The sequence below is a fragment of the Xenopus tropicalis genome, chromosome 5 (genome assembly GCF_000004195.4).
Source record: "Xenopus tropicalis strain Nigerian chromosome 5, UCB_Xtro_10.0, whole genome shotgun sequence".
In the NCBI taxonomy this organism is placed as follows: Eukaryota; Metazoa; Chordata; class Amphibia; order Anura; family Pipidae; genus Xenopus; species Xenopus tropicalis.
The window spans coordinates 83,250,645-83,265,188 of NC_030681.2; the positions used below are offsets into that span (position 1 = coordinate 83,250,645).

The 14,544-nt window shown below is 38.6% G+C and overlaps 1 protein-coding gene across 4 annotated transcripts in view; it reads right to left on the bottom strand.

Annotated features, from left to right (window-relative positions):
- Positions 1-14,544, bottom strand: part of klhl32 (kelch like family member 32) — a 136,868-nt gene that overhangs the window by 64,388 nt on the left and 57,936 nt on the right. For all 4 annotated transcript variants that reach the window (XM_012963034.3, XM_031901722.1, XM_012963031.3 and 1 more), the window contains 1 exon segment: positions 6,054-6,161. In XM_012963034.3, coding sequence (XP_012818488.1) covers positions 6,054-6,161 — 108 coding nt within the window.

Genomic DNA, 14,544 nt, shown 5'->3' on the forward strand with positions numbered 1-14,544 from the left:
AACTCGCGTTTTTACGCAAAAATCGTATTGGTAACGAAAAATTCGTACAGAATCCGAAAAAATCGCAAAACATACGAAAAAGTCGCAAAATGTTCGTTTTCAAGTCGGAACTTTTCCAATTCGGGTCGGATTCGTGGGTTAGTAAATCAGCCCCTTGGTCTTGGTGCAGGAGTGAGGCATTATGGGAACTTTATTTACACAGCTCAGCGTTTTTTCTTCCTGTTTGGCTTCTGATCATCTGGACAGGTGAAATATGGGGAGACTTAAGGGCACTATTGAGACAACTGAAGGTATGCCTGCAGCTTGAGATTAACTCTTTATTAGCCTTTCCTTCTCCTTTAAAACTGTGGCTATTAATTAAACACTTAGGGGTGATTTATCAACGGCCGAGTTTGATTTTTTGTTATTGATTCGAGTTCTTTGCGTTTAAAAAACTCGAATGCAAAAAAACACAAAAACTCAAATGTAGAAATTCTCCATCTAAAAAGCTTGTGAGTTTCTATAGAATTCAATGGAAGTTGTCATAGGCAAATCCAAACTCTAATTTTTCAAGTTTGTAGAGCTCGTAACTCAAAAAATTCCAGATATTCAAGTTTTCCTTATAAGTAAATAAGCAACCATTCAATATGCGAGTTTTTTCAGTTTAGAAAAATAAACTCAAATTCACAAACTCGAAGATTTATAAATAAGCCCATTAATATAACCTTATGATTTATCTAATCATGCACTTTATCATTCAAAAATATTTTTTCAATACAGTTCACAATATACAAAATCAATAAATATGCAATAAATGAAAAATCTGTATAAAAAAAGTATACAATATATATGAACAAATTAGCTGTAATAGTTTATGTGCAATAATTCATAGGTAAAATGTGATACTTTAACAAGTTGAGACTTGATTGCATCAACTTGCAGCATAAATGTAGATAGACAAATGTTGACAAATGTTGGTCACAAAAACTAATTTGCGTTAATGCTGCAATTTTAGAACTTTAAGTGATGTTGCTATACTATCAGTCTCTACAATCCTTATCTAAATGTATGCTGCTGAACTAGCATTTTTGCTAACTGAAATTAATGCTGCCTAAGTTAATGATATTAAGTGACTATTTTTGGCTTTTGAATTTGTGCACATAAACTACCATTCCAGCTAAGGATTCCATCATTTTTAATGATATTTACATACATATATACACTTTATATATTTATATAAAAATTCACCAACACTTTATTATTAAAAATACAGGCAAGGTTTCAGAGCTTCAGGCTCCTTTTCCAAGCCACAAAGCCAGTTTGTAAAGGTCTTGCTCCACCCTTTAATCAGCATTCATTCATGTGCAACATTTTTTATAAGACACATAATCAAAAATGATCATTGTACATCCTTCAGTTCACATCCAAAATACTAAAACCTCCTTACACCAATCCAGTCAGATTGGATTTACCATTCATGCCCCTAGGTTCAAGTGTTTGTAAAGTATGTATCCAAAATTTCTCCCGTTTTTGCAAAAACAGAAGCCTGTTGCCCCCTCTTATCAGAGTAGGCACAGCCTCTATAACCAAAAGCGGGAGAGAGGCAATAGAATATTTATGTTTTTGAGAATTAGCTTGTACCGATAATTTTAAATTATTAGTTCTAATGGTGGATTCATGTTGACTAATCCTGTCCTTAAGACTCTGTGTGGTCTTTCCCACATAAAGAAATCCACAAGGGCACTTTATGAGGTAGACCACATATTCTGTAATCAGGGCCACCATCAGAAACTTTGAGACCCCATACAAGTTATTTATATAGGGCCCTCTAAGAACACAAGTGCACAGTGCAAAAATTTTGGCCAAGCCCCTTGTGTGTGCATTACACAGAAGCTGATGTCCCCTATAATAAACAGTTGATAGTAAGAGTTTCATTAATTAATGTGCTAATTAATAATTAGTTCATTACACTCACTGGAGTTTGTCCTAAGTTTAATTGCCCTCCTGCCCCTGCGCTGCCATTGCTTAACCAGTCATTCCACTGCGGAAACTTTATGTAGGAGACACTAATAAAATTCAGCAAATAGCTCCCAAAATAAGAAGCTTATGTTTCACTATAATAATCAGTTCATATAAATAGTAAAATGAAAAATAAATGTGCAAATGAGTCAGTCATTTCATTGGAGGGAAGTAGAATTTACCTTTAAGTTGTTTAATTAATTGGTGGTAGGTGGAGTCTGCCCCTTCTCTGCATTGTCTTTTGCTTACTTAAGTTTCTAGGCAAGTTACGCCAGTTTCTTAAGTTTTATAGGCAACTTTTGCAGATGTTAACTTACACAATCTGTGCAACTTTCGTGCCGCCACTGGGTCCCCTTCTGAAGCAGATTTTGACAGGACCCAGCACAACAGTTCCCCTTCTTCCCCACTGATGGCAGCCCTGTCTGTAAGACATGTGTAGTAACCCTTAAAGGAGAAGGAAAGGCAAAGTCACTTGGGGGTGCCAAAATGTTAGGCACCCCCAAGTGACTTAAATCGCCTACCTTTTACCCTGGGCTGGTGCCCCTGTTCGGAGAGAACAGCACCAGCCCGGGGTAGCTGCGAGCGCTTCCTCCTTCCTGCTTCGCTCGCGCGCACATGTGCAGTAGAGTGAAAAAGCTCAGCTTGCCGGTTCAACATAGCGTCTATCACTAAAAACATTGTGGCCATGATTCACTGATCTTGCTGCTCACGAAACATCGGATGCGCTAACTTTGGCAGCGACACTGATTATCTATAGTCCACTGCACACTGACGCTCTAAGGGATATGGATGACATTGGACACAAGAATCATCATATACATGGTATGGATGTTCTTTACTGTATTGATTCTTTCTTTTTATTTTTTATTTTATTTTTTTTATCAAGTTCCGCCGTTCATACCCTGGTCTTGTTGATATACACACGGTTCTTATTTCTGTCTCGGGTTGGGTGTAAACACTAAGGGGCAGATTTATCAAAACACTAAAAAAAATTGCGCTGCCGCGCGGAAAAAATCAGTGTGAATATTCTCGGAGTGTTTGCATGAATGCTCCGAGTGTTCGGGTCTTTGTAAATCTCCCCCTAAGTCTGTACTTTTGAGACACTCTGTTGTTCTGTTATTTATCCCAATTGTTAAGCTTTGTAGAACAAAAGTTGAACTATAATAATACACAATGTTGTTGATGGCCTGAACAATGACACGGAAGTAAATGAATACGGACATTTGGAAATAAGCTTGATTTATTTTTATTTGTTTATATATACACAAATAAGTAATTATGATGCTTTGTACATATTTTATTAATTTGCTGATTGGTGATTTTATCTTTTGGTTTGACATTACATGGGTTTGTTTTTTCACTTAATTACACGTAATAGGTGTGTATATTACTGTTATGTACGTCACTCTCATGTCACAATCTGGGTTTCCCGCCACACTGGGAATTTGAGTCTGTTTTTTGTTTGTTTGTTAACTTTGAAAAAGGCTGCAGGAGTAGCCGAAACGAAACGAGTTCTTCGATTGTTATTTAATAAATTACTAAACTTCATGTTAAGACCTGTGTGAAGCGGCCCCCTTTTTTTGATTGATTGTCTACACTTTTTGAGGACTGCACCCAGGCTTCCATTACTGATTTGTCATGAGTGCTGACCTTGTCTGATTATGTATTATATATATATATATATATTATATATATTATATATATATATATATATATATATATATATATTCTTTTAGGGAATTATATGCAGGGCCATTTTAATAAATGGGCAAAAGGGGCAACTGCACAGGGCCCACAATCAAACCGTTCAAATGCTATAACAATTGACTTCCTTCAGAATTGGCAGACTAAATATAAATATATACTTATTTACTTTAATCTTAATGAGATCTTTAAGAAGATCTTTGCCCTGGGTCCACTGGTACCTTAAAGCGGCCCTGATTATATGTGGCAAAAAAAGCTGTTCCTTGTCTACCATAGGCTTCTGTAGCAAGCAAAGACAGATTACGTGGTAGGTACGAGGATATATCCGGTTGACTATAGGTGAAAGTTAGTGCTTAACTTTCAATATCAAAGGCAATTCTGTGCCTTTCCCAATGCTGCCCCCTTACTCACCCATGCTTACAAATTTAGTAGTAGAGGGGATTAAAGGGGTTGTTAGTCTTTGAGATAACTTTTAGTATGATGTACAGAAAAATATTCTAAGACAATCTGAAACTGGTCTTCATTTTTTTATTAATTTTTGTTTTTTAATTATTTCACTTTTTTGTTCAGCAAATCTTCACTTTGGAATTTCAGCAATCTGGTTGCTAAGGTTCAACTGATATATGCATAGGAGAGGACCTGAATGGAAAAATAAGTAATAAGAAGTAGCAATAACTATAATCTGTGGCTCCATAGAGCTTTAGATTTTTGGCTGCTGGGGTCAGTGACTTCCATTTGAAAATTTGAAGGAGACAGAAGATGGCGGCACATAATTCAAAAACTATACAAAAATTAATGTACATCAATTGAACAGCTGCTTAGAATTGGTCATTCTATAGCATATTAAAAGTTCGTAAAGGTAAACCACAACTTTAAGGGAGGGCTGCATGGCTTTTGAGCAGGGGCGTTTTTGGCCTCTGAACTGCTCGAGGCAGCTCCTTCGATGTCAGAGGACCAGAAATATCAAACCTGGTTTTATAAGGGCTCAATTGCCTAAAAAAACTTATGATGTTTTTGAATACATCAAATAACAGATTTTGATTAGCCTTGACTCAATAGAAGAAAAGTTTCTTGTTTCTTGTGACCCCTAACAGAAGTGATTCACACTTTTATGATATTAGAAGTCACCTTGGATTTCCTTAAATTTGCTTAGTATTTTTCAGTGGGGGGGAGGTATACCTTTTATAATGTTTACCATGTTGTTCGTTTTTTGCAAAAAAAACTCAAATCGTGAAAAAAAATTTGAACGTTGATAAAGTACCTGTTAGGTTCCGATGGATAATTTATGTTTTATATCATGAATCCGGTGGCAAGCAGCAATAGGGATATGGATTTTGAATCACTTCAGTGAATAATAGAGTCTCTCCTTTCCAGATAACAAAATGCAATGAAAATATACTGACAGGACAAGAGAAGACAGCAAGAACATGCAGAGAAGTTAAACTGTTAAAGTGGGAAAATTGTCCTTAGAAATAATGTGTTATTAATGGTCAGTTTGTTCTTTAAGGTACCAGTACAGGAACTCAGAAGGTAAGTATAATTATGGTTTGTGCAATAAGGGTTTATGCAGGAATGATAGTCAGCTTAATAATGGAGCAACAAGCCGGAGGAAAGGTGAATACTGTTTTTTGAAGTCTCAAAAATTGTCAGTAAACAACTAACTTACATTGAACAGTCAGCAAAGGTTAGCAGTCTTGTACTGAGTTTGCAGATAGAGTAACTCAGCCAGTAACAGACTTGTACTGAATTTGCAGATAGAGTGGGCAAAGGCAGTAAATGTTAACAGTGACAGTCTTTGTACTGGGTTTGCAGATAGAGCAAGCACAGGCAGCAAGGGTTAACAGGAACAGTCTTTGCAGGGAAACAATCAGCATTTAAACTTTAGTTTGCAGGAACAAGCAGGCAGAAAAGGAAAATCTGTTAAGAAATAATGACTCACTAAACTTTTCAGGAGTAGTCAGGTAGTTGTCAAGAAAGCAAATAAGCAAGCAAGGATGAAGGAAAGGAGCACAGTCTAGGAAACGTGCCAAGTCAAGCCAGAGATCCGTCCACACAAGCGAGGTACAGGAGGGGGAAACCGAAAGCAGAAAAAAATCTTCACAGAAGGTCAACCAAATCACCAACAGCAGCAGCCTCTTCCGGAACACCAAACAATAACTGTGCAACCCACTGCGCATGCGCATCCATTAAGAGACCTGAAGAGGCAAGTCGCAAACTCTGAAGTGGAGTAGAGACGCCTCACATAACCCCCATTATGTAAGTGATTTAAGTAACATGATTAACTAACACAGTGCCACAAACATATCATGAAAAGAGCAAAATATAAGAAGTAGTACAGCAAATTAGGGTACCTGTCCAGTGTAGGCAAAATCCAGGGCTTGTTTCAAACCAAGACTGGTGACTCCATGCAAGTTGACCTCATCAGCTTCGCTTTCTACCATGCACAAACTAAACATAGCCTATAAAAAAAAAAGAAAAGATGCTTCTAATCTAATCAAGTTACATACAGTAGTTATGAAAATATACATATTTAAATGGTGAGGAAAGGCAAGTTCATGGGGGATGTAAATATATCATGTCAGACACCTTTCAGGGAATTCAGATGTATACATTTTTTCAAACAGACGATGCTCCTTTCTGGAAAAAAATGCACCGGGTCAGGAAGCAAAGTTGCTTAGGGCCCCACTGCTATCTTACTTACTTACTTACATCCTATGGCAAACTAAGGGGCTGATTTACTAACCCACGAATCCGACCCGAATTGGAAAAGTTCCGACTTGAAAACGAACATTTTGCGACTTTTTCGTATGTTTTGCGATTTTTTCGGATTCTGTACGAATTTTTCGTTACCAATACGATTTTTGCGTAAAAATGCAAGTTTTTCGTATCCATTACGAAAGTTGCGTAAAAAGTTGCGCATTTTTCGTAGCGTTAAAACTTACGCGAAAAATGCGCAACTTTTCGCGTAAGTTTTAACGCTACGAAAAATGCGCAACTTTTTACGCAACTTTCGTAATGGATAGGAAAACTCGCGTTTTTACGCAAAAATCGTATTGGTAACGAAAAATTCGTAAAGAATCCGAAAAAATCGCAAAACATACGAAAAAATCGCAAAATACCGATCATTACGAAAAAAACGCAATCGGACTCCATTCGACCCGTTCGTGGGTAAGTAAATCAGCCCCTAAGACTTACACAAGTGCAACTGTATACAATTTTCAAGCCTTATTGTATGTATATATAATTTTTTTTTCCTAAAAGCAGCACTGGGCTGGAAAAAAACATGGTGGTGTCTAACATATGCCGTTCCTAGTCCTTTGATAAAAATATAAATATATAAAGCTATTTATATGACGATGGTCCAGATTCAATTGGATGAGAAAAGCTTATACTTCCTAATTATTGAATTCCAATTTTTCAAATTAGCCAGATGGAGTTCAATGAGAACACTACATCATTGTTTATCACAAAAAAAACTCTATTGAATCTCACCAAGTTTTCACGTGATAACCATAAAATGAAATGTTTTCATTGAATGTTCAACAAAGGGGTTGATTTACTAAGACACAAATTCGAATCCGAATTGGAAAAATTCCGATTGGAAAACGAACATTTTGCGACTTTTTCGTATTTTTTTCGATTTTTTCGGCGCCTTTACGACTTTTCGGAAATTGTCGCGACTTTTTCGTTACCAATACGATTTGCGAGAAAAAAACGCAAGTTTTTCGTAGCCATTACGATTCTCTCGTATCTTGTCGCGACTTTTTCGTATTGAGCGCTCGTAAGCGGCGGGCGAAACTTTCAGACTTAGCATCATTTTGGAAGCCTCCCATAGGACTCAATGGCACCCTGCAGCTCCAACCTGGCCCAAGAAAAGTCACCATACTGAAGCTTGAATGAATCCGAACGCTACGAAAAAATCGCAACATTTTGCGCAACTTTCGGAATGGCTACGAAAAAGGCGTGACTTTTCGCGCAAGTTTTAACGCTACGAAAAAAACGCCAGATTTTGCGCAACATTCGGAATGGCAACAAAAAAGTCGCGATAATTTTCCGAAAAATCGCCAAATACCGATCATTACAAAAAAAACGCAATTGGACGCATTCGGCCCGTTCGTGGGTTAGTAAATGTGCCCCAAAGTGTTCTGACTGCTCTGTTTATAAGTTATAGAGACATGCACAGACACACACCATGGGTTCAGCGGCCACCCAGTGTTTTTGGAGAGAAGTAGGATTCTACATATATTTAGGAAAGGGATGGAGGGTGAAGGGACAGGGTCAAAATAAAGTGAGGTAAAGAAGTGAAGTAGAGAGTGAAGGAGGGGATAGTGTAAATAAAGAAGCGTCTAAACAGTGCTAATGGCCAGTGGAATAGCTGTGCTAATAACCACACACAACTGCTATATTATCTTAATACCATAGTTTGTCAAGCAGAGTTATCATTTATGCATTACATTTATTATACACCCACACCACCTTAAAACTGTGGCATTCCTGCTAAATAGGGTTACCTGTCTGGTTTTGATTAAGACAGCCTGACAGGGGCTGAATGTTGAAAACCGGGCAGAAATCCTCCAAAATTGTGGCTGAAACTGCAACATTATCAATATCTGGCTGATATTAGCCCACAGGTTGGTTAGGCAGGCCCATCAGAGGGCCCCATACACAGGCCAATTAAGCTGCAAACGCAGCCTGGAAAGTTTTTATCATCCGGTCTATGGTTATGTAGAAAATAATATAGTTATATGTCTATGAAGATTCTCATTCATCCAATCCAGAAAACTTGCGGATTACAGAAACCATCTTCGTTTTAACCTACGATGCCGATATCAGGGAATCACACCATGCAGCCTACGTCTGGGTTCTTCGGTTAAAGGTCAGGGCCAAGGTGATCCTTCAGAAAGCCCAGAAACAACTGTTAAATGAACGGGTGAGGCAGACTAACTTCTCAATTGAGGTCCTGGTTCATAAATTTGATAATGAAAAACAGAGACTGACAGCAAAACTACCGGTGCTGACGTTGCAAAGAGTGGTTGAATTCACAGAGCGGGCGCTACTTGCACAACATGCCAAGGGCAAGGAGAGGCAAATAAACAAATTCACCAGTTTATTATCACGTACCAACAACACCCAGCGAACAGACAAATCAACAGGGAGGAAGGAAGATGAAAACAAGACATGCCAGAACATCAAGGATCTGTGGGTAAAGAATTTATCAGACAGGGAACTCACAGAACCAGAGAAGGATGTCTTAGCTAAGGGACTGAACTTTGCAGTGGCCCCACGGTATGTACCAGTGGTAGACTTTATGACAGCCACAGAATCATCCATCCACAACAATAAGATACCAGTGGATGAGGCTGAAAACATCCGGTTAAAAGTATCAGCAGCCCTAGCTAATGCTAAAGCTCCCCCTTCCAACCTAAGTCTGCAAGAGAGGAGGGCTCTGACATCACTTGCCAAGGACTCAAGTGTCACCATCCTGCCTGCAGATAAAGGAAGGTGTACAGTGGTACTGAATACATCAGACTACCATGCCAAAGTGTCCACACTGCTCAACGATTCGGACACATATGAGCAACTCAAGAGAGATCCAACAAGCAACTTCAAGAAGAAGGTTATAGACTGCTTGCAGCACCTTGAGAAGGAAAAGGTCATCAGTCCAGCTTTGTACCGTCACCTTTACCCAGGCGAAGCCACTCCATGCCTATATGGACTCCCAAAAATACACAAAGAAGGAGCCCCTTTGAGGCCAATTGTCAGCAGCATTAACTGTGTGACTTATAACATTGCTAAATACGTGGCCAACATCTTAGCCCCCTTAGTTGGAAACACAGTACACCACATTCAGAACTCCATGGACTTTGTCAAAAAAGTGAAGGAGTTAAAGCTGGAGATCGATGATACAATGGTGTCCTATGACGTAACATCTCTGTTCACATGCATACCCACTGCCGAGGCAATTGATACAGTGAGGAAATGGCTGAAACAAGACACCACCCTCAGCAGCAGAACAAAGCTGACCCCAGAACAAGTTTGTTCCTTACTGGACCTATGTCTCAATACCACTTACTTCAAGCACAAGGAAGTTTTCTATAGACAAAAACATGGCTGTGCCATGGGTTCGCCTGTGTCTCCAATTGTAGCGAACCTTTACATGGAAGAAGTGGAAAAGAAAGCCCTGGACACCTGCAAGGGAACAACACCAAGTCATTGGTTCAGATATGTGGATGACACCTGGGTCAAAATTAAAGAACGCGAGGTTCCAGCCTTCACCAAACACATAAACTCGGTGGACAAAAACATCACGTTCACAAGGGAAGATGTGAAAGACAGCAAACTGGCTTTTTTGGACTGTGCTATAGTTATCAAAGAGGGGAGGGACCTGGATATTGAAGTATACAGGAAACCCACCCACACAGACCAGTACTTGCTGTTTGATTCCCACCACCCTTTGGAACATAAACTGGGTGTAATTAGGACTCTACATCATCGGGCTGAAACTATGGCATCCAATGCAGAGGCTAAGGAGAAAGAATATAAACATCTAAAAGGAGCTCTGAAAACTTGTGGGTACCCAGACTGGGCCTTCATCAAAACCAAATCAAAGACCAACAGAAAGACCAGACCTACAAACAGAAGGGAGGAACACAGCAGGCGAAACAACATAGTCATCCCATATGTTACATTAGAGGGGATTATAGGCAGTTGGGGGATGTTCTTTTTTCCCATAAAAACAATCAGCGCACCAGAGGTCACCCCTATAGATTAGAGGAACAGAGCTTCCATTTGAAGCAGCGTAGGTGGTTTTTCACGGTGAGGGCAGTGAGGCTGTGGAATGCCCTTCCTAGTGATGTGGTAATGGCAGACTCTGTTAATGCCTTTAAGAGGGGCCTGGATGAGTTTTTGAACAAGCAGAATATCCTAGGCTATTGTGATACTAATATCTACAGTTAGTATTACTGGTTGTATATATATATAGTTTATGTATGTGAGTGTATAGATTGGTTAGTATAGGTTGTGTGCTGGGTTTACTCGGATGGGTTGAACTTGATGGACAATGGTCTTTTTTCAACCCTATGTAACTATGTAACTATGTATGTTGCTGGAACATCGGAAAAACTTAGGCGAATTTTCAACAAACATCGCATTCCTGTGTTTTTCAAACCCAGCAACACCCTGAGACAAAAGCTGGTGCACCCGAAAGACCCAACACCCAAGCACATGAAAAGTAATGTGGTCTATGCTGTCCAGTGTAGTGAAGAGTGCTCAGACTTATACATTGGGGAGACAAAACAACCTCTCTGTAAGAGAATGGCCCAACATAGGCGGGCAAACTCCTCAGGACAAGACTCAGCAGTCTATCTACACCTCAAAGAAAAAGGTCACTCTTTTGAGGACAGTAACGTGCATATTTTGGACCCAGAGGACAGATGGTTTGAAAGAGGTGTGAAAGAGGCCATTTATGCCAACCTGGAAAAACCATCCCTGAACAGAGGAGGGGGCCTGAGACACAGCTTGTCACCAACATACAATGGCGCGTTGACATCCTTACCCCGACAGTTTCACAACAGTTCACACTTCCAGTCATGTACTTTGAAGGATTAACACCTTCATCAATGAGAATCTTGGTACCATTGTGACTGGATCATACCTTCTTACACCTGTCAGTTTCAGCTAACACCTAACTGAACAAGTTCAATGGAACCATTGTGATTGGATGTCTGTGACTCTACTACCATCAAGAGTTTAAATACCGGGGAATTCCCTACCAGTCATTTGAAGTGAAGAAGCCACTCGGATGAGTGGTGAAACGTTTTCAAGAAAAACTCAGAAAAGTCCAGTTGTTTTAGACTTAATTCTACTAGATACAATATAGTTATACATTTAGCCATTAATCAGATATAACAACTGCTGTATAAGACGGGAGTAAATCTCTTGTTCTTTGTTTTCCCTGCATCTTGTTTTGCCTCCAGCAGTGCAAATATAGACCTATGGCTTTCAGATTCTTTCTGTCATTCATTTATAGAATATGTGTTATATTGAGTAATACTAATGTTTAGAATATCAGTTAACCCAAGGCACTGTCCTGTGTATATACTTATCCCTTGAGTCTTGCCAGGGTATATTATATATATTATATGACAACTAAGAAAACTGTAACTTGACTTATTTTAACAGGAACATCTGCAGTTCTATCACTTTCCTAACAAATGCCTCAAGGGTGTTTTAGCCTTTGAAATGTTACTCTTTCATCAAGTTTTAAATCTATATTGTTTTTATTGCCTAAAATTAAGTTATGATATGCAAGGTGATGTTTTTAAAGGGGATGTAAACCCTGCTGCACTGAACTACCAAACTATACTCGGCTGTTGCTGGACTACAAATCGCAGAAAAATGTAACATATAATAAAGGCAGAGGCATACAGGGAGTTGTAGTCCAGCAAGATCAGGGTTGTATTCTTAAAGCAATATTGCTCAATAAAACTTTTGCTAAACTTTTCACTAAATCCTTTTGGCCAGCAACTGCTTTAAAAAGTGAAAAAATCATCATTGGTGAATTTCCTTAAATCTATAATTATGTTTTCTGGAAACTTCTATAGCAAAACTAGGGTGCACAGTAGGACTGCATCATGGCTTTCCTTATACCCCAGGCTTGTGACCTGTTGACAAAACCACACCAGCCCAGGGTAGCTACAAGACAGAGATCCTCTTCCATCTGTCTTCGTTCCTCTGAATACTGGGGCAAGCGCATTGTGCACTAGGGTGAAAATGCCAACTTTCTTGTTTAAGTTTGGCTTTTCACTCTACTGCACATGCCCAAGAGCACTTTCCTACATTGCAGTCCAGGTTCCAGTTTGGAGAGATATTTTAATAGGCCACTTAAAAGAATATAAACTGTCTGTTGCTTAAGTATTCATTCTGGGGGAATAGTTTTTAGTAGACTTAAAAGAGAACTAAAGCCTAAAAAAGTAGGGCAGAAATGTTGTATATTATGTTTTGGGTTTCTGTACCAGCCCAAGGCAACCACAGCCCTTTAGTAGGGAAGATCTGTGCCACCAAAGATGGCCCCAGTAGCTCCCCATCTTCTTTCCTGCTGATTCACTGCACATGCTCTGTGCTGCTTTCAGTTACTGAGCTTGGGGACCAATTCAAAATATACTGCATATATAAATTATAAATGTAGTAAAAAGTAAACAGTAAATTGATTAGTAATTCATTCAGATCCACATTACATGACAGACTTGAACCCAGGGTAATTGCACCAGAATTGAATAATTAGCTCTGTAGCATCAGCTTATTTGACAAACCTTATTTTCTGCTTGATAATTTGCAGCAACCCCTAAGCTTAGCTTCTAAACAGCTGCTCGGAGCAGACTGAGCATGTGCACTGTCCTCCAAAGTTCTAACAGAATCTAAGATGAGGAGCTCCTGTGACAACTCTAAAGACCTATATTTTTACTACTTGAAGATGCTGATATTTTAATCAAGTGCAGTCAGTTTATTATAAAGAATATAGCATTTCTAGCCACATTCATCTTTAGGGTTTTGTTCTCCTTTAAGGTATGAAGATCCAAGCATTCTGGATAACAGGTCCTATATCTGTAACTAATTTCACTGAAAAATATTGTCATATTATAAAGTCCTATGCAGTTATCAGGGAAACTATGATAAAATATAAATTCACCAAGCTGTAGTGGGTGGTTTAAAAATATATTTTACAAAAATACTATGGTTTTGTTATCATTGTACTCCCTTCACCCAACATGTTTGCAGTTGGCTTGGCAGCTTTATATGAAAAAGCCTTTATATGACAATACCTTAGTAAATGCTTCCTAACAATGTTAGAAGATTTAAATATTTGGAGATACAAATTAACATTGATTGCTACAGTCTGTTACTTACGAATATTCAGTGCCTAAATTGTTCAAAACAATAGGATTGTTTTGCCTCCAATAACAGCCTCCCCTAGTTAACCCTTTAAGTGCCAGCCGAATTCGTCATTTCAGTTCCCCCCAGTGCCAGACGTTTTTTAAGCATTTTGTACTCATTCACTTTAAAAATGTTTTTTGGTAGGAAAACCTCCATGAAACTAGGGAAATTATATATTGTTTTTTTCGTCACTAATTGGGCTTCGACATACATACCAAATTTTATAATTTTTCTGGAGATATGATGTGTATTTTGGGTGAAATATGTAAAAAAAAAATAAAATTATGAAAAATTTCTGTATATTTTGAGTTTGTTTTCCATAGAAAAGTTAATTTTACACACTTTTTTTTGTTGTTTGTAAAAGCCCTGATACTCCCAAGTCCAACGATACCAAATATGTGGTGGTACCCCACAGTTCCTGTCCAGAAGTAACCCCCAAACTAAAGCAATACTTAGTACAATATCACACCAGAACAAAGCGGAAAAGCGCTTGTAACAGTTGATGCAGCATAACTTATATGTAAATCTAGAATATCCCCTCATGTTTGGTATCTTTAGAAACTACAGACCTTCAGGTTTCTAGGTGCAATGTTGTTTTCACTCAAAAGCCAAATACCTTTTGTCAGTGCATTGTGAAATTTGGAACTTTTTTTGACATTTTTTTTTTTTTTCTAAAACGTAAACTTGGACGCATGATCAAATGTGGATTTGACAAAAAAAAATCTCATAAAAATTTTCTAACAAAGGCAAATTTGAAAGACAAACTTCTCCTGAATAAAATGATGCCCCATATGTATGGGTGCACATAAGGACATGGGCATCAAACACTCCAAAGCAGGGGCAATGCACAAGGGCAATTACAGCTAAAAATGTGGGTGCTGTGCTCTATGTGCACTACCTGCAGTTTTT